General features: G+C 37.4%; 1 protein-coding gene across 11 annotated transcripts in view; it reads left to right on the top strand.

Moving 5' to 3' along the window:
* The window catches only part of LOC143172316 (E3 ubiquitin-protein ligase NEDD4-like), a 207,690-nt gene that overhangs the window by 121,870 nt on the left and 59,115 nt on the right, over positions 1-26,705 (top strand). For all 11 annotated transcript variants that reach the window (XM_076361594.1, XM_076361592.1, XM_076361590.1 and 8 more), the window contains 4 exons: positions 17,710-17,760; positions 24,013-24,074; positions 24,179-24,281; positions 25,209-25,375. In XM_076361594.1, coding sequence (XP_076217709.1) covers positions 24,028-24,074; positions 24,179-24,281; positions 25,209-25,375 — 317 coding nt within the window. In that variant the 5' untranslated portion in view covers positions 17,710-17,760; positions 24,013-24,027. The remainder of the gene's footprint in view (positions 1-17,709; positions 17,761-24,012; positions 24,075-24,178; positions 24,282-25,208; positions 25,376-26,705) is intronic.

Below are 26,705 nucleotides of genomic sequence, written 5' to 3'. Positions count from 1 at the left end.
TGCTTTCAGCTCTTGGGATGCAAGTGAAATCAGCTCATGCACGATATTTTGAATATTTTGGAACTTACTGGTGCTTACTTGATTATTGCATTGTGAATCTGTAGTCCATTTCAGTGTCGTCTTCTCACTGTGCCTTGCTGTTCATTCTTGAAGAGTTATAATGAAACTTCATAAGAAGATTATTTCATTTTTGTTCTGAGATTTTTTTTTTTTCAATAATTCCTTCATTTCTTGTGGAACAAGGGACAGAAACTGTCCTAACACATTTAATTTGTTCTAGACTTTCTACCTATTCTTTCACTTAGGCACATTGATTCTGTTCCTATTTTCTAAATCCTCTCACAACTCAGGCCTGTTTTAAGGATCTCTCAGGCATCAACTCCCTCCTCCTGCCAAGGCTACTCCTTTACTTATTCCCCATTTGGTCTGTTCAATATGTGAAGAAAAATGGACTCTCATCTTTTCAGAGGCTGTTTGTAATGCAGTAATACTAATAATAGCAGGTATTCGCTCTTGTACGTCACAGATACAGCCTTTTATAACTGTGACCCATGTTAGGGCGAGGAAATAGAAGTCTGTTTCTAGCACTCCTGTGTGTCATACATTTAATTATAATAGGGATCTAAATAGGAAGCCATTTTATTATAATGAATGGAATCAATCTTTAACTTGCTGTCTTTTCCCTGGCATCATCCATAGTTTTTTTGGATGTTACTCACGTTTCAGGAATGCATCAGATCTTGGCATAGGTGCCCAATGTTTTTTAGTATGTTTAAATAAGCAGTGGCAATGCAAGAGAAATATTTTAGAATTTAAATAATTTATGCTTATGTACTGCAGCTTGCTTAGTCTGTTTAAGTAAGGATCTAGTTGTCGTGGTTGTCCATGCTTGCTAGGAAATAGACTTCTTTCACTCAGCTGTGACAATCTTGGAGCACCTACACGATGTCTTTTATTTCTAGTTTGATTCATGAAGGGCCTCTGTCTGCATGTTACATGTTTTTATCTTGTCAAAGATCAGTAGTCTTGAGCAAGCATGCACAAGTGTATGTAATATCCTGGGAACCAATTGTGCAGTGTCTCATCGTTAATGATCCTTAATGGATGGAAATGATACCAGAGGGTTTACAGTAATTAAGTCTTAAAGTAAAAGTTTAGTGGGCATGGTGGTGTTGGGTTGACGGTTGGACTCGATCTTAGAGGACTTTTCCAACCTTAATGATTCTATGATTCTATGATATAAAAGTTTTAACGTGATAGATCTGGTTGAATGAGAATAAATTCATTCTGATCTGCAACAGTATTCTAGGGGGTATCATTAATACATATAGAATAATACATACAAATCTATTGGAGTCTATTAATATACCTGATGTACCCTGTTTTTTCTTTACTGTTTCCAAGTTGTTACAAAGCATTGTAAATTGACAAATTTAAAAAAGGTAGCCCATAGTTGGAAGGCATTGCTCACATTAGTGTGTCCCCACAACAGACTTGACTTTGCGTTAAGAAAGTATTATGGAAACTAAAATATAACTGACACTGTTCTTGCATTAAGTTTCTGTGAACACTATTAGAGGAACAGTAAGTATTTATTTATTTTTGTACAAATGAATAATGGAAGATAATTGTTTAGGAAATAAAACTAGTCTTTGTATTTTGCTCTACCTTCACTTAGAGATTTGGAATAGGAAAAAACACTACCACCAGAATTTATTCCACTTTATTCTATGGTTAAACTGTATGCCTTACAGTTGAACACAAACACTGAATAATTTTATATTACTGTTAGATAGTAAATTCTGTCCCCAAATCAAAATTTCATGTAGAGCCTCTATCAGCAGAACTATTTGTAAAAATGAATTAAAAATAGAAAATACCAAGTCCGAAACAAATTATACATTCAACAACAAAAGTTTGCAATGTAAAATATTTTTTCTAAAATACCTTGCTTTCTAGAAAGAAGTACTGAAACATCTTTATTTTTTTATAAAAATCTTGACTGTTTTGTGTCACAAAAAGAAATAGTGAAAAAATAGATGAAAAATTTTAAACCCAGTATTCAGATATATTGTTGAAAAATGGAAGATAGTATTTACATACTTAAAGAATCTGACAGAAGCAACTCAATAAATCATCTATGCTCTCAAGTCACCTGTTATTAGTTAGGAAATAAACTTATTAAAGGTACTGTTATCCTGAATGTCATTAACAACACGTTGGGTCAGGCATTAAAAAAAGAAATCAAGACATTTAGGATGAAAGTAATTTTACCAAACTTCAAGTATCTAGACATTAGGCATTTTGTGATCCTTGTCAACAAGGATCTGGTTTTGGTCAGTAGAAAAAGACATGCCCTATTTGTTTTGGGCATTTGCCTTAGTATAGGGGTGATTCCAAGCCTTTGGGTTAATAAGCTTGTTCTACAGAAACACAAAGTTTACACTATTTATTTAGGAGTTAAATTTTCTAGTTGCATCCTTACTATACTGGGGAAGTTAGTAACTCTTTTTTTTTTTTTTTTTTTTTTTTTGTTGGACACAACCGATTTGCAACCTGCATATGAATAACTAGTATCCCTTAGTTGTGATCACCATATGTGATAGAACTAGGAGTAAAAGCCAAATGATTTGTGCATTTAATGTGTCAGCTTCTGTACCATTGTTTTTAGTCACTCACTGCACTTCCTGCTCTCGTGCCCTGCACTGCACAATGGAGAGGCTGCTTCTTGCATGTGCTTTATTTTGTCTAAGAAGAGTGTTAGAAAGAAGAGCAAGTGGGTTAAGCACCAGTGAATGTGATGGGCTGGCTGGCATTATCAGAAGTTGGTTTCTGGTATGTTTTGTGCCATAGTGCAAAGTAATGCTTAGCATTTCCTTCAAAGTGCAGCAAAGGGGAAGGAAAACTTTTTTTATGTGTTTAAGAAAGATGCAGTCAAATTGTACGTACTGAAGGTACTACCTAAAAAAGTTTTTAGTCAGTTAAACGTTTGAGTTGTTGCTGCCCATTTTACACTTCTGCCTTCTCTCAGTCTGGCATGAAGTCAAACGATTGCAGGTTTGAAGCTTACAGAAAAGAGAAGAGCACAGTATGGACTTCTTTAAGATAGAAGGTGCTAACAGTACCTTTTCTGTGAATTCATATCTAACACAGATAAGGTAGTCAGATTTGTGAAATCTGGAGAGGATGTTAATAAGGAATCTCGGTATTTGGAGAGGCTGGAAGCAGACGGGGTATCTCTGATTTGCTATTGAAATAGCTCCCTGTGAAGGCAGCTTTGGTAATGAGAAAAACATTTTACAGTATAATGCCTTTCCAAATACGAAAGCAGTTAGTAAGGACTGATGTAACTACTGCTCCATGTTGGTTGTGCTTTTAAGAACTCTAAGTTTAGATTTATGAATATTTATCTATTTTGTCAGTATTTGGAATACAATTTAAAATGCCACCTTTATATAAAAGTTCTAATAATTAATTCCAGTAGTAATAAACTTGTAATTAGTTCTAATGTAATGATTTCTAATCTGATAATTTTAGTGTTAGCTATTCCTCCTCTTGCTTTTAGTTCCTACTTTGTCATGTCTTAAGTGCAGAAATATAGCATGAGTTCTGTATGCGGAAAGCTTAGCCTTACTGTTGTAATAATGCAGTTTTAATAAAAGCTTGGTACAGGAATAATTTTACAAGGAAGAAAGTGTTTCATTTGGTCTAAAATGCAGAATCAGTGACAGTTTTTTATTTTAAGCTATTTTTATCATGGTTGTGGAAGGAAGGAGAGACTGCAAGTACAGTTAGACAAATTAGTTAATTAGACTGGTATATGAGGTTTTCTCCTTAACTGAAGCCAGAGTTTAAGGTTCTGTTGCACAAATCTAGGTGACTGTGTTTGAAATACACTGGAACAATAATCATTTCAGGTATCACCACAAAAGTAATCTTTGAATTCATGTCTCGTTAAATGAGATTTTTCAGTTAAACTTTTGCAAATTCTGGGGAGAGTGACTTTTTTCTTATATGTTACTCTAAAGTGATAACCATGTTTAATTTCAGCTCAGATTTTAAGATATGACCTTTCAAACCTTTAATTGGTTAGAACATTTTTGATTAAGAATAGATTAGTAAAAATCTTTTTGGCCAGGTTGCATAGATTAACTGTAAAAGTATAACAAGTTGCCATTGTTATTAAATGGAAAAATGGAATTTTAGTTATGCTTGGGAGCTAGGAAGTACTGATGAAAATATTTACTTAATAAAGGAGAGGTTACACTGGCAACTGACAGAATTCCTTTAAGTTTATATAAATGAAAAGAGTTTTGTTGCAGTTCAGTTAGTAAGAAGAAAGAAAAATTTCTGAAACTTGCAAACTAAAAATTTAATTTTGGTATTCCTTTCATCAAATGATAAATGAATACAATAAAATTATCATTGTAGCTTTATTCATGCAAATGAGATCAGGGAGTTGATATGCCTTAGGTGTAGAAAGACATCTGTGATGGCTAATTATTTTAAGATTATAGTCAAAAGCAGTTAAAGATGCATGTGCTTTCTTTCAATTAATAAAATCATGTTTTGCTGCTAGTTTTCAAAAAAATAATTAAAAAATACTTATATGAACACAAATCCTGTGTTTGTTTTTTGGGGTCCCTTTCATTTTTAAAGCCTTCAGTAAAAGTGAAGTTCAGTGTTTTCCCCATTCAGCTACCTTATAAATCTAAGGGCTCTAGGAGTTAAGAGACAAATTAAGGAAACTGGAGATCCAATTGTATTTGTGGGGAGAAGAGAATATATGTGTCTTAGTTTGTCATTTCTTCTGTTGTTTTCTTTAAAGACATTCCTGTTGAGGAGGACAAAGTGATTGATTTTTATTGTGTTATCCTTAAAAATATTTTTAATGCAACAATGGCTTCCTATATTAGAATAATTGCTCTTACAAAATGAATGCTGGTTTTGTTCATAAAGTAACAAAAACAGGACATTGCTACATTGTTACATCACTGTAATGTGTTTCTGTGTTTGCTAATTAAGGGGGAAAAAGAGCTCTCTATCAAGGTAAAATATGTGATTTCATGTAGTTTTATCTAAAGGTAGCAGGTATTTTTTGCTATTGGGTTGGTATTGTTCTTTTTGGTATATGCAACTCTGTTGTATTTATGGTGTGAAAATTTAGTGGTATATAAGTGAGACAGTCTTTAAAACTCCCGGAACAGTTTCCCTGGCACTTGGCAGTGATGGTACATCATATCTCAAGTGCAGGGCTTAAGTAATGCATAAGTAAAATTTGCTTAATTCTTGCTTAATTTTACACTTTGTATTCTAACAGTTTGGCTGCTGAATTTGCTCAGTGGTGGTAATTGCCTCTTTACAGTCTCATGTTTTTCTTTGCTGGGTGGTTTATTTTGCCAGTTTCTCCCAGCTTAAACTGTGTCATTAGCTTTTGGCGTTTAGAAAACATCAGCTTAAAGCTTGGTTGTATGTCCCCAAAGCCTCGTGTACTTCTGCACCTTCAGGGGATGATTTACACTGACATACTGATCATTCTTTGCAACTAAGGCTGCCAGTGTTAAAATTGTCCCATAATGATAATAGCCCCTCAGCCTTGTTTGGTTACGTGACAGGGCACATTGCTGCAGTGGATTGCACTACGTGACTTTCTCACTCCCCCAGCTCCAGGAGCTCCTGGTGTTAGGCATGAAAGAAAGACGAGGAGCTCAACAACAGAAAATAAAGATTTGACCCATAGGCACCCACAGGACATGAGATCTGACTTTATAATACAAAACATATTGTATTTTTTATTATCTAGCTCTGTTTGCAGCTTTAAGGTCTCGCATTCACATGCCTCCAGTGCAACCCAGTTAGAATTGATGAGTGCAGCGCAGAAGTGTGCGTGCACAGAGTTCTGCAGTCTTTTCCATGCATTTACCTCTCCATCCCATACGTTTGTGATGGAGCACTGCTGGGAGAGGATGATCTCAGAACAGTTTAATATCACACACCCTTTCTCATCGCCTGACCCTGGAAGTGCGTCCCATCAGATCACTGCCTGCACAGGTACCTATGTTGTGATACAGAGCCACCAAATTATGTTCACATGGGTGTCCTTCATACAACCATTCTTGTCACATTAGGTATTAACCACTAGTATGTCAATGATTTGAAAAGTTTGGAAATAACATAGCTGTAATTTATTTAGAACAAATTTAAATATAAGGTGGGCTCTGAACCTCATCAGACTGTTTCTGCCATCAGCCCTGGATAGTCCAGGCCCTAATAATTTAGGCACATAGTTGTGTGCTGAAACATAGTGCAGAGCGTTTGTGGTCTGAGAAGAGTGTGGACTTCGAGTATTTTACTTTAAGCAGAAGCTGCAGGGATTAAAAAAACAGTAAAATTTACTATAGGGATCATGTCACCCAGCTCTGAAATCAAGCAATATCTGGGTTGGAATGTGGCATCTGTTTAAACAGTGCACAGAAATAGTACACAACAATTTTTAGGTCAGGAAGCTGGGAACATCATGATCAACTGAAAATGCCAAGGGAATCGTAGGTGGGTGGAGTGTTATTACCCAATCTGGTATTTGGCCAGGGAACCAAAACATCTCTGAAAACCTCTGTGGGATTGTTGATAACCACAGCTGATCGGGACTCACCTCCACATCACAGAGGGGTGTCAACATACAGCAGTACAGATTCTGTTGTATCTTTTAATTTTTTTTCTTTTTGCATCTTTCCTGTCTCTCTGTCCAGTGCTTCAATTTCACCTACAAATGTTGATGAGGCCTCACTCCAGTGGTTGGCAGGTGTTGCTGGTTCTCAGGCCAAGGCAACCAACAGCACGTTTGCACACAGGTGTTCAGTGGGAACCCGTTTGTTCCAGATAATTACTAACACATGTCTGTCCTACCCCTCCTGCTCTGGCTCCTTCCTCTGTGCTGTACCATCCATCCTCCTCAGTTATGCCAGTGGAATTATTAATAGAGTCACATAGTGAACTAGATCAGGCAATTAATGTTCTGTTTTTAAAGCCAGCTTAATTTCTTGATCTAGTTCATGTGAGCACAATGGGAGGTGCAAGATACTACAGCGCCACGGAGGAAACAAGCAGAAAGCATGGGATCAGGAATGACTTAATCTGCTTTGGCACTAAATGCTAATTGCAATGATTGTAAATGGGAATTTCATTGCATGGATTGGAACTCTTACATCAGTCAGTCCTTCATCTAAATTATTTTCTTGTTTATTTACTAAATGACTGGATGCAGCTGTTGATACGCTACTTTTACAATATCATGTGAATACCTGAGTCACAGTATTTCACAATCATATGTCTGCATTGATACTGTAACAACATTTAGATGTTTGAGGTACTACAAATATAGCTTGTAAACCAGTCAAAGCATCCTGGCTGTTGACTTTTTAGATTCATGTCACTGACATGAATTCATTGACATGGAAATAAAGTCTTAAGATCTGCAAGAGTGAGTTGTGCATTTGGCATAACTAAGTACATATTTATCAAGTTTTGCTGCATAGTCAAAATGCCTTTTTTTTTTTTACTGCTGTTTGGACATTGTAAAATTTTCAGGCACTTTCAGAAGTTCGTGCTGCATTACTTGTGATCAGTTTTAACAACATGGTATATTGTTGTGTTTTTAGAAACAGGAAGGTTTTCAAAAGTACAAGACCCAGGGCTATTGAGACAGTTGTCAGTGATTGAAGTGCATCTTAGGGGTCAGAAGATGCAACACAGGATTTCACCAATTTGACCTATTACTAAATTGCAGCGTTAAAGTCTTGCTTGGGAGGAGAATTGTGTATATTAGGAGTGTGTATTGTATACACGTGGGGTTTTGTAATAGTATTTTTCTGTTGATTAGGATTTTTTTTCTTTTCAAGTTCCTCTAAGACATATCAATTGAATGATAATGTGTTAACTTAACCACTGGCTGCTCCCAGACCTTACGTGGAAATATATATGAATAATCATTATGAAGATGCAAGATGAAAATAAAAACATAAACCAGAAAGGTACATGTGAAAAATCAGCAGGGAAGTGTATTTAAAAAACCACTAACAGGGAAATTACCTACTAGAGGTTGCCTGACATACTTGAGTTAAGCAGTTAAGTTTGAAGTAGGTCTTGAGTGTCTGGACCTGGAAGCCTCTGCATGAACACAGGTTTTAGGAGAGAACTGCAGTTGCATGCTGGGCAGTCTTTCAATGTAGTATGCCTGCAGCTGGTCAGACATGACCATACCGTCTTACCCAAACTAAATTAATTAAAAAAGAGGATTTTTCTTCTGCTTAGTAGTCACAGAATCACTGAATGGGTGAGGCTGGAAGGGGCCTCTGGGGATTGTCTAGTCCACCCCTTGCTCAAATCTGGGTCAAACAGAGCAGGTTGTCCGATTGGGTTTTGAGTATCTCCAGTGATGGAAAATCCACAGTGTCTTTAGGCAGCCTGTTCCAGTGTTTGACCAGTCTCACAGTAAAGAAGTTTTATATTATGTTTAAATGGAATGTCCTGTGTTTCAATTTCTGCCTATTGCTGCTTGTCCTGTTGCTGGGCATTGCAGAGTCTGGCTTAACCCTCTTTACTCCCCCCAGTCAGATATTTATACACATAGCTAAAAAGCTGAATCCCTGTTGTCAATACCAGCTGCGGCAAACAGTTGTTGACCTACAAGATCTGTGCACTCCTCCTGGAGATCCTTCAAATAATTCATGCAACCCGTTGATGAAAGTCCTGACTGACCTATTTTGTACCTCTGTTATCTTCTGAACTTCTAATTTCTATTTAGGCTGGAATAAAGCTAAGCAGACTTAAGCTGCCTGTAGTAGTTACTCATATGCTCAGCCATTACTCAGATCTTGTCTTACTTTGCAATGGTTACTGTAATATCCTGTTTCATCTTACAGTGAATACTATATTTAGGCATACTTAAAGAATTAAGATTAAATAATGTATTATTTAATACATCTGAGGTAATATTTATCTTTTATTCCAGAACTGAAATAAGCAGGTACTCCTGCAAGAACGTGTCTTGTAAGAAAATGTAAGGGGAGGAGGACTTTCATTGATACATGCTTATCTAGAATCTCACACATAGTGAGTAATGTTGCAGTTTTACTGGGGATTTCCTTCTCCGAAGAGCTGCTTTATCTGTGTGACCCTTTTTCAGACAAATTAGTATGTCTCTTGTTCTTGGAAGATTATCAGAACCCTTCTTGAAGCGTTGTCTTTCTGAATTTGAGATTATTCTGTAATTTTGTTTAAAAAATCAGCTGTCAATTATTAAGGGTCTGTAACAGCTTAACTGTTAGCTATAGACACTTTCCCTGCTGGAAAACAACAAAGTTAAATGTTTGAAATTAAGATAAATAGAATACTTTATTCATACTTTTTCTTTTTAAATGTGACTCCCATTTTGCATCAGTACCAAGTAAAATTGCAGTGCATGTATACAATCCTAAGTTTCAAATAGATTTTCATGTTTTGTACATAAATGTTGATGGATGCTTTCCTTTCTATACTTTTTACTAGACTAAGGGCTTTTAGGGTGGTGTAACTTTATCCCAGGCTTTTCTTACTGGCTTTGCAGCTTGGATATATATCAAGTTGCAGACTAATTTTTACATGCATTTGGACTTGCGAGTGTCACCTTGTCACCTAAATCTCACATGCTGAACAGTTGTTTCACATTGTAAGTTGTTTGGCACAAGTTAGAATTTTAAAGTAGTTCTGTTGTTTTTTCAAGCTTTTTAAGTCACTGACTACTAATGACACTTAATAGTAATGAAGTGTTTTCTCGTGCCATCGCCTTTAATGATGGCTATCTTCTAATTTTGATCTTTAATGATACCATAGGTAAAATACAGACAAACTTTACTACATAGTAAAATCATACATACGTTTACTCTGTTCTACATCTATTTTAAACTAGTATCTTTTTTCCTTCCAGCAGTTATTAGTTATGCTACTTGTTCTTATCCTCCTTGATTGCACATATCTCCTTTTCTGTATTACCTTTCTAAATTAAAAGGAAAATCAGGTGCCTGAACCTTGCCACTCCTACTGCTCCCAACAACAGTACCTAATTCTGAGTCTTACTTTTGGAAGTGAAAAGTAATTATGAGTATGCAAGTGTAAAGTCCAGTGTCATGGTTCCTTAACGCAAAGTCTGTGTGTGCTGTGCCTAAGAGGAAGCAATCTGTTGACCTTGAAGTTTCCTGATGGTTTTTGGGAGGTGGGATGGGAGGGAATAGAAGGCATCAAGGAAGCAGTGAATCATTCTTTAATTGTTGGTTTTTCTAAGCTTCTACTACTGTCTGTACTGGCTGTCTGAGATACGTACAAGGCTTGAGTGGTTGATAGCGAAATACTTCCTCCTGTTGGCTCTCACCATGCAACTTTAGTCCTTCTTGCAATGGGGTGGCATACCTGTGTGCAGTCTTTTTGGGTTTGCAGTTGGATTTTTGTGACTTTTTGGCTAGAATGGGTGGTTAATTTTTTTCTGCTTGGGACTTCTGGGAACTTTGAGGGCCTGTGTTGAGTGGTTCTTGTACTGCATTTTATTAAATTTGCTCCTGACCATTTCAGCAGCTGTTTGACTTACTGAATTTTTGGTATTGTTTTTTGAGGTGAGTGATATTCAGTGATCGATATAACTCGCAGATTGAGCTGAAACATTTAACATTAGATTATGTTTTAATGTAGAATTGACTCATTTGAGTATTGAAGCAGTAGTGTCTCCCTTTATTTCCCTTATGTTGGACATTGCTTAAAACAAATGTATTGTGCGGGATGGGTTCCATGAACCTCAACAGGTTGAGCTTCCTTTTTCCCATTGTAATTTGCTGGATAGCTGAGATTTTGTCTACACTTGGGATTCAGTGATAGTGACCAGGTTTCACTGTAATGTCTGTGTTGATGTAACGGTTAACTCTCACACATTCAAGAAAATTCAGTGTACAGAATACCTAACATGACTGATGTGTTCGAGCACACAGAAGACAAATTAAAGGATTCTTGCATTAATACTGCTTTTCTACAAGATCAGTGCGTAAATAAACTAGATAGTTGAACAGATTTGGGTTTCCTAAATAGGCAGGATGTGTTTATGTCTCTGCCAAAAAATAGAAGTGATTACCTTTCATTTTGAGAGAGCTAGCAGGAAAATAGGACAGTATTTGAAGTAATGAGATTTTACATCCTTCGTAAAACTGCATAAATACCAGATTTTAAAAATAATACTTGTTTACTAACTCAAATAGTCATGAGCTTTTTTGTTACTCTCAAGTATCATTATTCTAAAGTGGGGTTTTGTCCTCCTTTAATTCCAAATTAAAATGGATGGTGAGGAATACTTGTCGGTTTGTGATGTGGGATGCAAAATAAAAATAAAACTTTCTGGGAGTCTATTCTTCACCAAGGAGATTGGTTCGTCTTTTCACTGACTTTCTTATCTTCAGAAGTAAATGTACTAAACCAACCAAACAAAACCCTTCTGGCAAGTGGTCGTTTGGAACAGAGGATGGCATAACTTCTAAAAATTGCTCTGGAGTGTTAAAGACTAAATAGGAAAGTTTGGGATAGCTTTTGTTATACTATGTCTTAGGATTTGCAGCAAGAGTGTTATGAAGTATCTAAGATATGCCTCTACCCCTCCCTGCCGTGTGCTTTCCCTATCTTATCTGGCCCATGCAGAAGCCACGTTACAGATATTTAAGCAGGGGTTGGCCCCTCCAAAAGGCAATGCATGCTGGCAGTTTTATTGTCCCTTTGTGGTCCTTCCCAGCTGTGTAACTCGTGCAGGGCCTTACTTAGATGTTTCACACAGACGCAACAGTCCAAGCAGCACGCAGTCAGGGTCCTGCAGGGATCCTGCTGCTTGCAGCCTGGCAGTCGTGGGTGAGGTGAGGGCAGAGCAGCTCCAGGCATTATACAGCCGTGGTTGCTGCCGGAGCATTCTAAAGAGGAAGTCATATGTTGAGAGTAACTATTTCTGACAACTCCAGGTGGTCATTAAGATTTTCTCATAAACCTGAAACAATGAAACTGGCAGTGAAGATTTTGCTGGCAACTGCAGTCTCTCTCCAGTGAACTAACTTTTCCTTCTGTTTACCGCTTTAAAAAATTAAATAACTGCTTGCCTTCATATAATGTTATATAATTATCTGTATAAAATAAAGGTTACAATGATACATATAAGCATCATTTCCTAGCCAACAGCTCTGAAAAATAGTTCAGTAATTCTGATTGGTAAAATCTGTTTCAAGTTGTAGGTTGATAAGCATCTGCATCCTGTGTCTTTACCGTTAAGAGTGGATTACGCACTGTCTTGGGAGGGGGGGAAAGATCAGACTTGAGCAAGAATTAGCAGTGTGATATGCGACTAACAGTCAAGCTTGTGGATCACATAGCCCTTTTTATTTTTGTGAGAAGGAGGTTCTTGGAACAGATATTGTTGTAATGAGAAATGTGAAAAATAAGGTACTAGAAATTCAATACCTGTTAGAGATGGAAAAAGGTTCATGTGGCTTGTGAGGTGCTTTCTGGAAGCAGGAAACCCCAAGATGAGAGTGCCTAAATACTAGAAATGTGGAGGCCTGCAAGACAAAATTCTCTTCACAGAACAAAAATGTCCTAAAATGCTAAATATGAATATACTACCCCGCCCAAATAATTTTTCTTATAAATGTATGTGTATAGTCAAGTGTTGCATAAAGATTCAGTTTTACAAGAACCCTAGTCCTGGTAAAGATGACCGTATTCATGCTAGGAGTAGCTGAGGAAGTAATTTTTTTTAAATTGTCACTGCAGCTCACTGGCAGAGCCAGGCTAGAACTAAGGATTTTCCAGTTCCACTCTAAACCACAGACAAACAAATTTTTTTGGTTCAGCTGCTTTTAAGGCAGAGTTTACTTTTTACTCCTGAAAACTTGGTCTGGGTAGAAGGGAAGACTTTTAACATCAGTCTGGAATTTGCACAGTTCTTAGAGCCCAGTTTACCATTGTGGCTGTAGCCACAGTCAGGCTGCAGAGCATTTGGAAATACCAGATAAAATCAGTTATTCAGTGTAGATGCAGCAGTTCTCGTGATTCCTAGGTATGTTAAAATCAGATAAATATGTGGTATACTTACAGCATTTCTACGTACAGAATATATCAGATATCTCAGGCTTGGTACTTGCATGTAAGTCACCTGTGTGTGTGTGTGTCTGTTGAGAAATACCCCGAGGGAACTTTGTAGACTCATCTCTATGTCCCCACCATCTGCACCAACCCATGGTGTGGCTTCCTCCCCATCTCGGGCGCAGAGGAAGGACCCTCTTTCCCACATATATAGTGAAACTGCATCTCTGTCTGGTCACAGTTCTGTTTCTAACCAACCTGAAAATTTTCTGTGTCCATGAGTCGTGTTTTTCTTGAACTAAAAGCTGCATGAACAGGTCTAGAAATAGCTATATATTTTCTTCTGAGTAGTTGATATTTGAGTAACTGTATTGAAGCAGGAGGCGGAAGGTACTTGGTATTTGCCAATATTAAGGGAGAAGTATGTTAATTCTCTGAAAGCAGTGCATGCTACCAGGTTTTTCCAGTAGTTGCTAGGAAGAAGATTAATAGTCAAAATTCTGTAATGAAAAGCATGCTACCAGGTTTTTCCAGTAGTTGCTAGGAAGAAGATTAATAGTCAAAATTCTGTAATGAAAAATCGGTTAGCTATTTTTACTTTAAGTTGGAAAAAACACAGGCTCCTTGGTGCAGATATTCTTTTTGTGTTGTTCCATGGGCATATAGCACAATAGTATGTGTCCATTCTTTGGGGATCACGGGACTTTATGCTATCTTTATAGTAGAAACAGAATTCTTATGATGTTATCATACAAAATATGAATTTTAATGTTAAACTTAATGCTCTGCTATGAGAAATATGTAAACTTGGCTTTGGAGCAGCAGTATGCACTTCCTGGAATTCTGTGCATAGCGTAGTTATAAATAAGCAGCAGGTTATTTGGGAATCACTAGGACTGATATCTGGTATCATAAACAGTATCTGGGAGAAATTGTTATCCCTGACAGTTGATTTTTTGAAGAATGCAATATGCTTTATTTTGAAAATTCATATCTTATTAATGAATACCAAGTATACATTGAGCACAGTGACGAGCTTACAAAGCAAACACATATATGCTATTTAATTACTTTATACCTCATCTGTTGCCAAAATTTCATTCCTTTGACTGTTGTATATAACATTTCCAATCTAGATCAAAATGCTGGAATTCATCATGTATAGGTAAGATACTAAAATTATTGATAAGCGTAGGATTGTCAATATATGGTTTAAGCCTGGCTTTAAATTTTAAAGGGAGTTATCTTTTATCTGTGCATGTGTCTATAGCATGGGAAACATATATTTGTATTCAATTAAATAGGCTTTTAAAAATCTTTAGAAAAGTATTCCCCTTGTTCTTCAAGCTCTTAATAGAAGCTACAAGAATCAGTGTTTTCTGCTTCATTGTTATGTTTTATTAACTTAGTTATCTGATGTATAACATCATGGTTATAGGGTGAATTTGGGATGGAGTAGCTGCAAGAACAGAACCACCCCATTCAGTGGCATAAATTTTAGATTTCATGTATTAATAAAACCTGGGTGTTGCGAGCGGGCGGTGCTTTCTCATCTGAGGTTTCTGCTTGACCCCCTGCGTGCGGGCACTCAGCAGAACGGACCGGGGCAGCCCTGGCCCAGCGGTGCCTGGTGCCGTGGGCTCAGGGACACGGCCTGTGTCGTCCCCGGCAGCCAGCCTTCTCTGGGTCGGTTCCACTCAGGCTCAGCAGCCTGCACCGCGTGGGACCCACGTACACACACCCCACCAGGGCCTGTTTCTGCTCTTCCCTTCTTCCCAGCTCCTACAGCACACCACCGGTGGCCTGCAGCGGAGGGGCTCCGGCTGATCTCTGTGACTTTCTCCCTGTGATGCAGATTGTTGGCAATTTCCTGGGTTACTACCACCCTCCAGCCTCCCTCCCTGAGCACGTGGCAGGGCTGTGGGGCTGCTTGCGGTGCGTCCGTGTTCCCCTGTTCCTCTCCTGCCCGTGCCACAGCCTGGGAGCCAGGCAGACGCCGCCCAGGCTCGTTCGGCAGAGCTTTCTGCTCGGCTTCCTCATGACAGGGATCTGTGGTCTGGCTGCTCCGGCCCGTACCAGCCTCATCTGGTCAGCGAGAGATGAGCAGATGCGGCCCGGGCCTCTTTTTGTCTGCGTGGTGCTTTTGGGTAGGTCTCCTCGTGACAGCTGTCCATACGGCCATGTCAATTGGTTACCCTGTGTTTAGAAAGGCCTGTGTATTTTTGATTTATGAAAATGTATCTGCACTTCAGACAATTTGTTTCAGGGTTGGCCACGTTTCAGGCCAAAATTATTGTAAGATGAAAGGTTTCCTCAATTGTGGGTGGATTGTGAAAGAAATAATAAGCACTGAAGGGAATTAAGAGTGTAGAGACAGCAGCGTGACATCCCTGCTATCCCTCTTTTGATCCCTTCTGTGAGGACCTTGCGTTCGCCTCAGGAGAGCTTTTACAGCCCTGAGGGTAAGCGTTTGGTTAACCTCTGAGGGATGCAGAGCAGGAGATGGTTCCTCCTGGTGAAGGGGTCAGAGGAATGACCCCCTGGTGCCCTGTGATGCAGCTGTCGCTTCCAGGGAGGCTCAGAAGCTGTCCAGTTCCTCTGGGGATCTGGTTGCACAAAGGGAGGCTTGGGACTGTCTTCCCACAGCCTCTCCCTTCAACAAGAAATCACCTGGGGTGCCTCAGTGGTTTTGTGGAGTTTCTGGGTGGTGGAGACAGAAAGGAATCTCTCCATGCAGTGCCTGACTATACCATCTGTGCTTTTTATTGATTTTATTTCTGGGTTGCCCTCTGTTACTTACTAGCAGGGAAGATCAACTGATCTATGTGTATGCGATTCAAACAGGGAGATGGCCTGCATTTTTAGTTTGCGCCGGGTTGTGCTGAAGTTGGATGGATAGTAACAGCCACATTTTAAAGAAAAAGCACCCCTGAGATTTAGATTAATTGACAATAAAAGGGTAGCAGTGGAACTCTGCTCTTCAGGTGACACTGTTAATCATAAAAATTGTTAAATGATGAAGTAGTTTTGAGATGTCTCTAAGTGATAAAGATAACACCTGAGCAGTGCTTTAAAGTTATAATTTATTTAAAGCTATCACAGTCCATTCAGTACAGAAATATTTTCAGCTAGAAATGTTATATCTAGTGTAATTGAATATATAGATTGAACAGACATTATTGTTTGGTGAGAAAATTGATGAGAGCTATTTCTTTCTAGGCTTTATTGAGCTGTAAAGTAAGTGATAACAGTACAGATTTTCCCGCTCAAAGTTTATCCTTAGTTTGTCCACCTCTGCTGATATTTCATGTTCCTTTTTGTCAGTCTGTCCTTGTAAGTGGATTGCTAGAAGTGCGCTGAGGTATCTTGTGTGAATTTTTATGCTCTTTAAAGTGGTAGGTGTGAATGGGTGATTAGGCCACTGCATGCAGTCCAGTCTGAGCATCTTCAAGAATCACTGAGTATTGCAAAGATCAGATAGATCTTTGAACTTCTAGACCTTGAAGGGCTCTCTTTGTCCTTTCATCTTCATAGTTGTAAAATGGGTATGGAATATAGTTGGTGGAGTTACGAATAATGCTTCAAATACCCAGGAATAAAGGTATAGTTAGATGGAGACCAGGTCCCACAGTCAGCTTGTTGGTGGTTACCTTCGTGGGAGATGGTGCCTTTGGATTGTTCACTCTGAGAGAAGATGGTGATCGAACAGACAGTGAAGAACATGCAGAAAAGTAGTGTTTATCACTTCTATATGGACCTAACTGTGCATAAGTGAATTTGTGATGGTGCTGTGTGGCCCAAATGTTGGTATAACCACATCCACATGCTTAACCTGAAGCGGCGTATGAATGGTCAAGTCTTCAAGTGGGAAATACAGGATTACGCAAAAGGCTGGTTATAAGGGTGTATAACTGTTCCTTACAAAGTATTCTGAATTAATGAAAAAGCATTCTTTAAAAAAACAAAAATGTTCCAATACTTTGGTTTCTGTTTGGTAAAGAGATAAAGCAAATTTTTATTTTGGGGAAAATTGTTTACAATTCATACAGTTCTATCTTCACTGTTTGGATGTTGGGTTCCCCTCCATTCTCCGGCAGATGTGCATATGAGGTTTTCCTTAAAAAAAAAAAAAAAAAGGAAAGAAAAAAGAAAAAGTCACCAAATTTTGACAAAAACATTTCAATGACATGGTGAACAGTAATTTCACTCTGCTTTTTAATGAATGTGGAGAGTAATTCATGGAAAAAGTAGATTATTACTTTGTGCTTTGAATTATGCATAGGTTGTCAGAAGAAACAGAATTTTGTCAGTACTTAACATACACACTGTGACTAAGGAGCCATTGTGGACTGTCACAGAAAATGCTCTGCTGAAATAGATAAATTGTAACAACAGATAATGTGCAATAATAAAGGGGTAGAAACCAGTAATTGCTAAAATAATGGTACTCAACCATCTTTATTTTTGCTTCATTGTGACTGGATTGATGTTTATAATTTTTTGCTTTTCTGATGTAAAGATGACCTTAGAGGTAAGGTCATCTCTTTCTGCCTTTTTTTTTCTATTTGACAGACTAGAGACGACTTCCTGGGTCAAGTGGATGTGCCACTTAGTCACCTTCCGGTAAGCAGTGCTTTTGTCTCAGCGTGCTCTTTTTTGTCATCACCAGATGTGAAACCCCCTGATGTTATGTAGAATTTATTTCCATAAGTAGTCTAATTAAATTTTCTTAAAGCAAGCATACCCAGCATAGCATTAGAGGCTTAAGGAAAATTGTTATGGGCAACAGAGCCCTACCGTGCACAGGAATTTGGAGAAATGGTTCCCTTTGCAAGGACAAGGAAGACAGTTGTTCTCTGGTATCTGTTAAATATCTCAACATCCAGGATTCACTTCTCATTCTGATTCTTTCTTAAAATCCTTGTCTGGTCTGAGTCAATTGATGAATGACATGGCCAATAGACTGGTTGTTTCTCACCATACCGTTGGTGATTATTGTCCTATTAATCTTCTGGCTTCTTCCTTTTCATGATTTTCCCTTACAGTTGAAACAGTTGTATTCTCCCTTAGCAAACTCTGTTTCCTCCAGAACTTTTGTTAAAACGTTGAAAAAACCTGCATTTTTTGGGTCCTATTTATCTCTCTGATTTTCTGTCTCAATAATATGCTGTTAAGGTTATGGGATAGTAGTTCTGTCTGGGAAAGTGGATAGTACATTTTGATATTACTTCAAACCTTGTAAAGCCAATAGCCACAGACTAAAACCAGAGAAACTGCTGAACCAGCATGACAACATCTTAAGAAGTTACAAAAATAACAGTTCTTTTGAAAATGTTATAAAATTACTGATCTTCATAGCAAATTTGAGTAAAATTACTGTATTTATTACTGATTGAAAGTAAACTTACCTGAAGGACTCCTAAGTAATGGAAATAGTGAGATATTCATGAGTGCCATAGCACATACGACAAAGTTCGTTAGACATTGACATTCGACATTATTGTTAATAATAATTATACAAGCTGTGATATTGTCAGAGCATACATTATAGCTTTTAATATGCATACATATAACTTTTAATGTCTATACATGTATAAACAGATTTTTTTTCTGTAAGAGGCATGTAGGTGCCTATTGCCCTTCCTGTGTGATAGGGAAGTATGTATTTTGGATGTTTTCCCAATTTTAAACAGCTTAAATGCATTATATGCAAAGAAATACGAATCAAATAACTTAGAAAAGCTGATACTGGGAGGGTTTTCTTCTATTTTTTTAAAACTTAAGAGTTTAAATACTTGGGTTAATGCCTGCTTTCAGTGTCATTTATTTACAGATGTTTTCTGAAACACCAAACGTATCATTGTACAGGTACCTCAGTTTGTTTTATACAGATAGGTATAGTCTTAGTTACTGAGATGTGACAACTTCATGTCTGGCATCTCTGTTTCACATAAGAGATGAGCCGTGAAATGACTGGAGCGCATCAACTGAGAGCTGCCACACCACTGCGTCGGGCCAGCGTGTGCCTGGCTGGTTGCTTTTCCTCACGTGTTATGAACTCTGACTAGGAGAGGGAGAGGTTACGCTCACAGTAGACACACATACTGTGGATGCAAATCCAGGTTTTGTAGGTACTGCCATTGCTGTCTCCTGGGTATGTAGTTCAGTGCGCATTTCTGAAAGCAGTGGTGTCTGCTTGGGCAGACCCCTGCAGTTTATTCACACACACTCTTGTTGCCTGCTTAATTATCCTGGGTCTAATGCTCACACGGTGAACTAGATCTGCGTTATTCATAACTAGTTGGTTTTGGATGGTTTATTTTTTAACTTGCAATGTTTCCTTGGTCCAGTTTATGAAATGGAAGTGCAAACAGCTGTACTGGCTTTCGGGCAGGAATAATCACCAGAGGGGAGACTCTTAAATTCAGCACTGCTGCTGAAAGACTTACTCATGACTTCAATTAGCAACTTGCATTATTGTTGGAAGTGGTGACATAGAGGTGTGTTCTGCTGGTTTGCGTCAGATGTGCATGGAAAGGGATGCACATCTATGGTCAGAGAAACCTATTGTGCAAAAAAACAGGTGGTATAGATAAGCCCGATTAAGCTTCATTTTAGCAGATCTGCTTCAGCAAATGCATGGAAAACCAAAAGGCTGCAATAACTATATGGTATATTCATTATTTTAGCTAAAATTGAATTCTTTGCCAGCAGTAAGAGTTCTAATAGCAAAAAATTAAAAGTAATTGACACAGAGTTTGAATCATTTTATTGCCAACAATCAAATATTTGAGGTGTTTGATTTGAGGGTAATAATGTTTTCTCTATTTGTTTTTGTTAATAAATGGAGGGATTCTAAGTGTAAAGCTTGTTCTGTAATTCTGTAAATCTCCAGTTGTCTGGTTTCCTCCTGGCAGCCAGGATTCTGCATGGTCTTCACAGAGCGAGGAAAATTCCAGCCTAAATCAAGAGGAATTTCTATTTACTATATAATCAAGGGTGGAGTTCTCCTCCTTTAATTCTGCGAGCATAGAATTGACATAGCACTGGCTGGCTGTAAATCATGATGTGAAACTCCATCTTCAGGTTTTTATAGATCGTGCATATAATCTGTCTACGGAGGATGCTCAACATTCAGAGACTAGTAAATACTGTCCTAAATGTAATCATAGTCCAATAAAGACAGGGGCAGAATTGTTACTGGCTCCAGTGCGTTCAAGCTTCCACTGCCAGACTTTTTCACTGAAAAAGTCTAAGCGAGAGGTCTGTTTTCTCTGCTTTCAGTTGATGGACCCTCATGAAATCTGTTTCTATTGGAAACTGCTGAAAAGGCTGAAGACATTGTGCTGTGTTGGAGATTCTGTAGGGATGCTGTACTGAAAAAGACAGATAGCTAAAAATCAAGTTTTTTTTAAATGACATCGGTGATGTTGGGTATTTCATGAGGAATTATTTTACACAGAGCCTGCCATCAAAGAAGGTGAAGTGGTTGAACAAAGAGGGTCCATATGGCATTCAAATTGTATGAAGCTTGAAGTTAACCTCAATTTGAGCCCACGGCAGATAAAGTCCATATATTGCTTAGAAAACTTACTTTACACGATGCTAGGTGTATGTCTGTAATACTACCTTCCCATGCTGCAAAGGCCTCAGTCAAAACGATTTTCAAAGATAAGTAAAAATGAATTCTTTATTTCATGGGTAGATTTGCTTCAGTTTCAGTTTTTCAGTACTGCTGTATGGTCTTTCTTTTTTTTACTTAGTAGACAAAAATCCAAAATTAACTTAGCAGATAATGTTTGTGCCAAAAAAGCATTTCTTTTGTCTTTTTGTACTGATATTGTACTTCACCCTGTGCTTCAAAGCTGAATTCAATCACTGATGAAAGAACTGAAGTTAGGTCACAGGGCACAAAAACTATGAAACGCTGCAGTTGTTTTCATCTTCTTTGTAAATAGTAAAAAAAATATACTTTCTACTTCACAAAGTTTTCTAGTAAATTCTACATATATGCATATATATGTATATATTTATAGTGATTGTTTTATGCTTGGTTATAAGTGTTTTCTCATATTGTGTAATGTTTTGGGTGACTAACATTGTTTGGATGTAGTTAATATTTTTTAAATGTTATACATTTAATCTCACTTCTGTGAACTTGGAGGGGTTTTTTATGTATTTGAATGGGTGAACATGGGAATGATGGAAGTTATTGAAAATGTTTACATCAAAATAAGGTGTCAATTTTAGCATGACTGTTGCTATTTGTGCCTGAATTTGACTTCTTGCTATTGATGGATGTTACTGTAGGAGGAAAATGGCTTTGTAATGACTTTCACAGTGATGCTTATTTAGATATGTCTGTTACAGTTGATCTTGAGTCATAACGCTGTTGTTGGCTTATAAACTATAATAGTTGAAAAATATGATGGAGCGATCAGAAATGTATTCTGATGAAAAATGCATCATTCCATTCTCATATGAGCTCATGTCATATTATTTTATCCGTAGTTGTGTGTATATTTCCATTTAGATGTATCCATATGCACAGACATTATCTAAATAGCCTGTACATAACTATAGAAGAAGTCCTCCAGCATTAAGCTACGTGTCTTGAAAAAAATGTACTATGAAATATAAAATGATGAGGGATGTATTAGTGCATGCCTATTTTGCAGAGTCAGGTAGTATATTAAAGTTCCTTTTTAGTAAACATTATTTTTAATAATGAAAAATAATCAGCAAGATTTGAGATAGAGCTATAGACATGTCACACACTTTCTGTGAGCTGTTTTGAGGAATTAGCGGCTTTTTGTTTTCCTTCCATATTCTGTAGGAAGAGAACAACTCTCCTCTCACTGGGGACTTACATAGAACATGAGCGTGCATATCCCTTTCTAGCTCATATTTGTGGAATGCTAAACTTTTTCAAATTATTTTAAAGTCTTCTACTGCCTTTACATAGAAAATCCAAGATTGTAAAATTGCCTTGTTCAGCTACTTAACTGCCATTGACGAATAAAATCCATTATGCTAAAATGATGAAATTTTGCAGTCCAGAGCTTCCCATTTCTTCTAGGCTCACTAGAAAGTGAATGTGATTCCTGTACAAAATCCTTCCTCACTCTCCATCTTCTCAGAAAAAAAAAATTCTTCTGGGAAAATTTGCAATACGTATCTCAGAACAGTCATTCTTTCTATAGCTGTAACGTAGCAGTGTCTCCGCAGGGTGCTTACCTACCTGCCTGGGTGTGTTCTCATACTCTGTTATAATTAGTTATTTAAATGCTTATTAAGGTGTGTGTACTAATTTGATGCTCAGGGAAACATACTGTATATCTTTATGTTCTAATCGATATTTTCCTCATTCATCCTTCCCGTACCTTAATAAGAGACATCATGGTGTATTTATTAACAAATGTTTGCTTTCTCATTCTAGCTATACTGCTGATTTGTTTGTAAAAATCCTTGTTTTCTCTAATACTATCTAATTACCATCTACAAAATTTGGTTAAAATATACAGCTTCTTATTTTGTGTACGTTACTTACAGTTGAGTACTGAAAAGCAGTACTTCTTAATCATGCATGCTTTGATGTCCTGTTGATTTGGTTAAAATCTACTATCTCTCTGAAAAAAATGGGAAGTCTGTCTCTCAGATTAAGTGGACGCTCAATGCAGGAAATGCCTTGCAGGATAAGTGTTCATTCAGTGAAAGTCTGTATGGTATTTGATATAATACCTGAGATGATAAGTTGGGATTGATTTTTAAATTCTTGACTTTGAGATACAACAGATAACAAAGCTTTTAATGAATAATAGTCTGGGAGTTAGATTATTCTGCGTTTAGAAAGGTTTAGTTAAAGAATTGGACTCGAGAAGTCTTCCTGTTTGTAGGGATAGGACTGGGAAAGGGATTTACAGATACAGTATCATTTTTTTAGTGGATGGCAGATGGGTGCAGCATTCTGAGAAGTACCCACTGACTTTGTGCTCGTTTTGAGGAGGTTTGGTGTTAATCTGAGGTACTAGATCTTTAGTCTTACTGGAGTGTGTATGATAATGTGCTTACTCTTTCAGTGTAACACAGTTCATGCTTCCAATTTTGTCAGCCCAAATCGTACGATTGATTAGAATAAAGTACCCCAAACAATCAACAGATTAAGTATGTATATGGATTTCTGATTCTCTTATTTACCTTGTCAATTTTAAATTCCTAGTTTTGTACCTATATCATCCATGTTCTCGCAGACAGGAAGGATGTAAATTACTTGATAAGAAAGCTGGAATTCTCCTGTAATAGAAAGTTTTCAAGATTTAAGGCTTTATGAAATTTACAAGTAAGTGGCAATCAGAAGATGTAATCTGTCAGCCTGATAATATTACTTAGGTACTTCATAAAGGATTTCGAAGTCTTTAATTATTTTTGAAAGTCTCAACAGCTTTGAAATAAAAAAATGAAAGCCCACTTGAGGAGGAGTTGTATTTCATCGCTTTCTAATGTGCAAAAAAAATACCACTTCGAAATGGATGCAACCTTTTCTGACACTGCTGTTGGGTGACTGGAAAAAGTTGGGAGGGGTTTGTTTAGTTGGTCTTTTCCACCTTTTTCTGAATTGTGAATGTTGTGTGCACTTACCAATGAGGCTTGGCTCAGCCCATCACTGATATTTGCAGTGACATCTAGTGGACTGTTTCTGCAACTGTACATTAACATCTAACGGTAACACACTGGTAGAGAAGTCTGCCTGCTATAACTTCGTTATTTAAACGTCTTCTCTAGCATTTCTACTGCATCTGTGATGTGAATGTTCTTTACATGTCTCTGTACTTGTGGGCAAGCCCTTTAATTTGCTATTTTCTTAAATGCTTATAGACTGAAGACCCAACCATGGAAAGGCCATACACATTTAAGGATTTCCTTCTCAGACCAAGAAGGTGAGAGAGAGGACCTTTGTGTTTTAAAACATTTCTTACTTCAAGGTTTGTTATTTGCAGCTACTTAAGGGTTGTTGAATGCAATGTACCTTCTTGTCTTCTAGCCACAAATCTCGTGTAAAGGGTTTCTTGAGACTGAAGATGGCTTATATGCCTAAAAATGGTGGCCAAGAGGAAGAAAACAATGATCAAAGGGATGAATCTGAGGTAAGGCTTAATGCTTGTGGAAGCATTCAAGTTATTAGAGATTCAAGTATAATTGTAGAAAAAGTTGTACCTTTGAAAGATAAAACCCTGGTAACAGTGTTAGTAGCAGCTTACTCTCCTCACCCCCCAGCTTTTTTTTTTTTTTCTTTTTTTACTGTAACCTGGTGTTTTCTCAACCATTTCAAGTATTTCAAAGTATTTCAGCTGCCACAATGAATTCTAAAGTCTATCTGACTCAGTTTGTGAGCAATTAGAAGTGGAATTCATACTAAGTAGAAGAATTCAGAAAGTCTATGCAAGTAATTTATAAACATAATGGTCTGTATTAGGTGCCTCTTCTTCAGAGGCCATTTCAAAATAGGTGTTACAACATTTTTCTTTATTTCCTTGGCAGCATTGACTTTGCAGAGAATAAAGCTCATGCAAGCACAGCAGGTTTCAAGACTTTTCAGCACTCTTGTCAACCATCATCCATTTTAAGAATTAGCTGCAATTAGGGCTGACAGAGTGAACGTCAGCCCAAGTTTGCCTTACTAATAGTTTGCAGCAGTCATCTGTAACTTGGGAATGAGGGCTCTCATCCCAAGCCATATATCTCTGAGTTCAAAAGTTAGCAGTTGGTTCTCTCTGGCTTCTTGACTGGGAATCTGCACCTGGCCACCACTAGAATGAGCAACCGCCCAAATACATTTGGGAATCCCTATTGTAATAGACTGATGGGATTTTAGGTTGTTTGTCGTTGAAATGAGGTGCACGCTGTAACCATGGAGCTTATTCTGTTTCTATATGGTTTACATTTAAGTAATTCTGAATTTCTCTTTGGAAAATTTTCAGAATCTGCACCTATACACTAATGTAAGCAACAATGAAATAACTTCTCTTTAACTTGAACTTTAAAATTTATTCCCCCCCCCCCCCCTTCCTAAGCATGGATGGGATGTGGTTGATTCCAGTGACTCCGCATCTCAGCGTCAGGAGGAGTTACCACCTCCTCCGCTGCCTCCTGGATGGGAAGAAAAGGTGGACAACCTGGGGCGGACTTACTATGTCAACCATAACAACAGGACTACTCAGTGGCATCGACCAAGTTTAATGTAAGTGGCAGTGTAGTGCAATGTTTTGTGGATGTGTGCAAAATTACCAGTAAGTAGTGATTTTTTTCCAACAAACATAACCATTTTGAATTTACAACTTCAAGGCTGGAAAAAGTCTTAAGCAAGACATTTACAAAGCAGTTTATAAAGGCACACTGTTCTTTTTGGTAACAGATTAATTATGATTTTGGTGCTAACTGTGCTGCGTATCTGAAACCATACTTCATTCATGGAAAAATTTTCACAGATGTGCTAGTAAATTGAGAACCAAAATCTGGAGATCTTCAGTTCAAAAGGAAACATCTCTTTTTTAAGAATGAGAATAGACTTCCCCACCCCCAGAAAATCACACATGCACTTAGGTATTCTGGGAAATTCTAGGAAATCTGAAGGGGCGGGAGGGAAGCTAGTGCGTTAACAATGTACCTTAGAATATTGGGAGACACATGTGGAATTTTTCAGTAAGTAATTTAACAGGAATAAATTACTTTCTTCTATAGAGACTATTGAAAAGGCAAGGAAAAAAAATGTCAACTCTATTAAGTTTTAATTAAGTTAAACTGATTAACTTTGAGGAGATCCTGATTATTATTCAGTGTATAGACTGCATTACCTATGTACACTGGTTGTGCTTATGTGGAGTTCCTGTTCAAGCCTTCATTATATGTTTCTTATGATTAGATTTATAAAGCTGTGGCAAGCTTACATTTTAAAAAGTATGTATAATTGACAATGTTAAGAGTTATACTGAAATCATGTATTAGGTAAACATCTTGCATTATTTTTATGTAGCGACTATTCTTCCGCTATTGCTTATTACAACAGTAATAGTTATTCTTTCTTGCATATTCATAATCATAGCTAAATTACACAAATGTGTGTTGTCCTTATTTAAGGCACTATTTGTTGTTCTTGTCTGATGCGTTTATCTTAGTTAGAACTGAATTAAATTTTGTTCTGTATGTTTTGAACTATTTACTGTTGAACTATTTGAGCTATTTACTAAGCAATGTGTATTTTGTCAAGCAAATCTCTTCAACTACTATCATGATTTGTAATGGTGAATGTGTCTATAAAAAAGCAGGTTTTATAAATTATTTGATGTAGCACCTCCTTGTAATCCAATTATGCTAAACGAAGTAAAGAGTACATGGATTCAGAAATGTTTGACTGGCAGATACCAAAAATAATCACCACTAGAAAGCATCATCAGCACATGGGTGTATATAATGAAGGCCTCAGGGGTTCACTTTTAGCTAGGTATCATCACAGGTAGTTTGGAAACAAATGCGTAATTACTGCTGATAAACTTTATGCATGACACCAGGCT

This window comes from Aptenodytes patagonicus, chromosome Z (assembly GCF_965638725.1).
Source record: "Aptenodytes patagonicus chromosome Z, bAptPat1.pri.cur, whole genome shotgun sequence".
NCBI lineage: Eukaryota > Metazoa > Chordata > Aves > Sphenisciformes > Spheniscidae > Aptenodytes > Aptenodytes patagonicus.
This window is presented reverse-complemented; position numbering and strand designations above follow the sequence as displayed.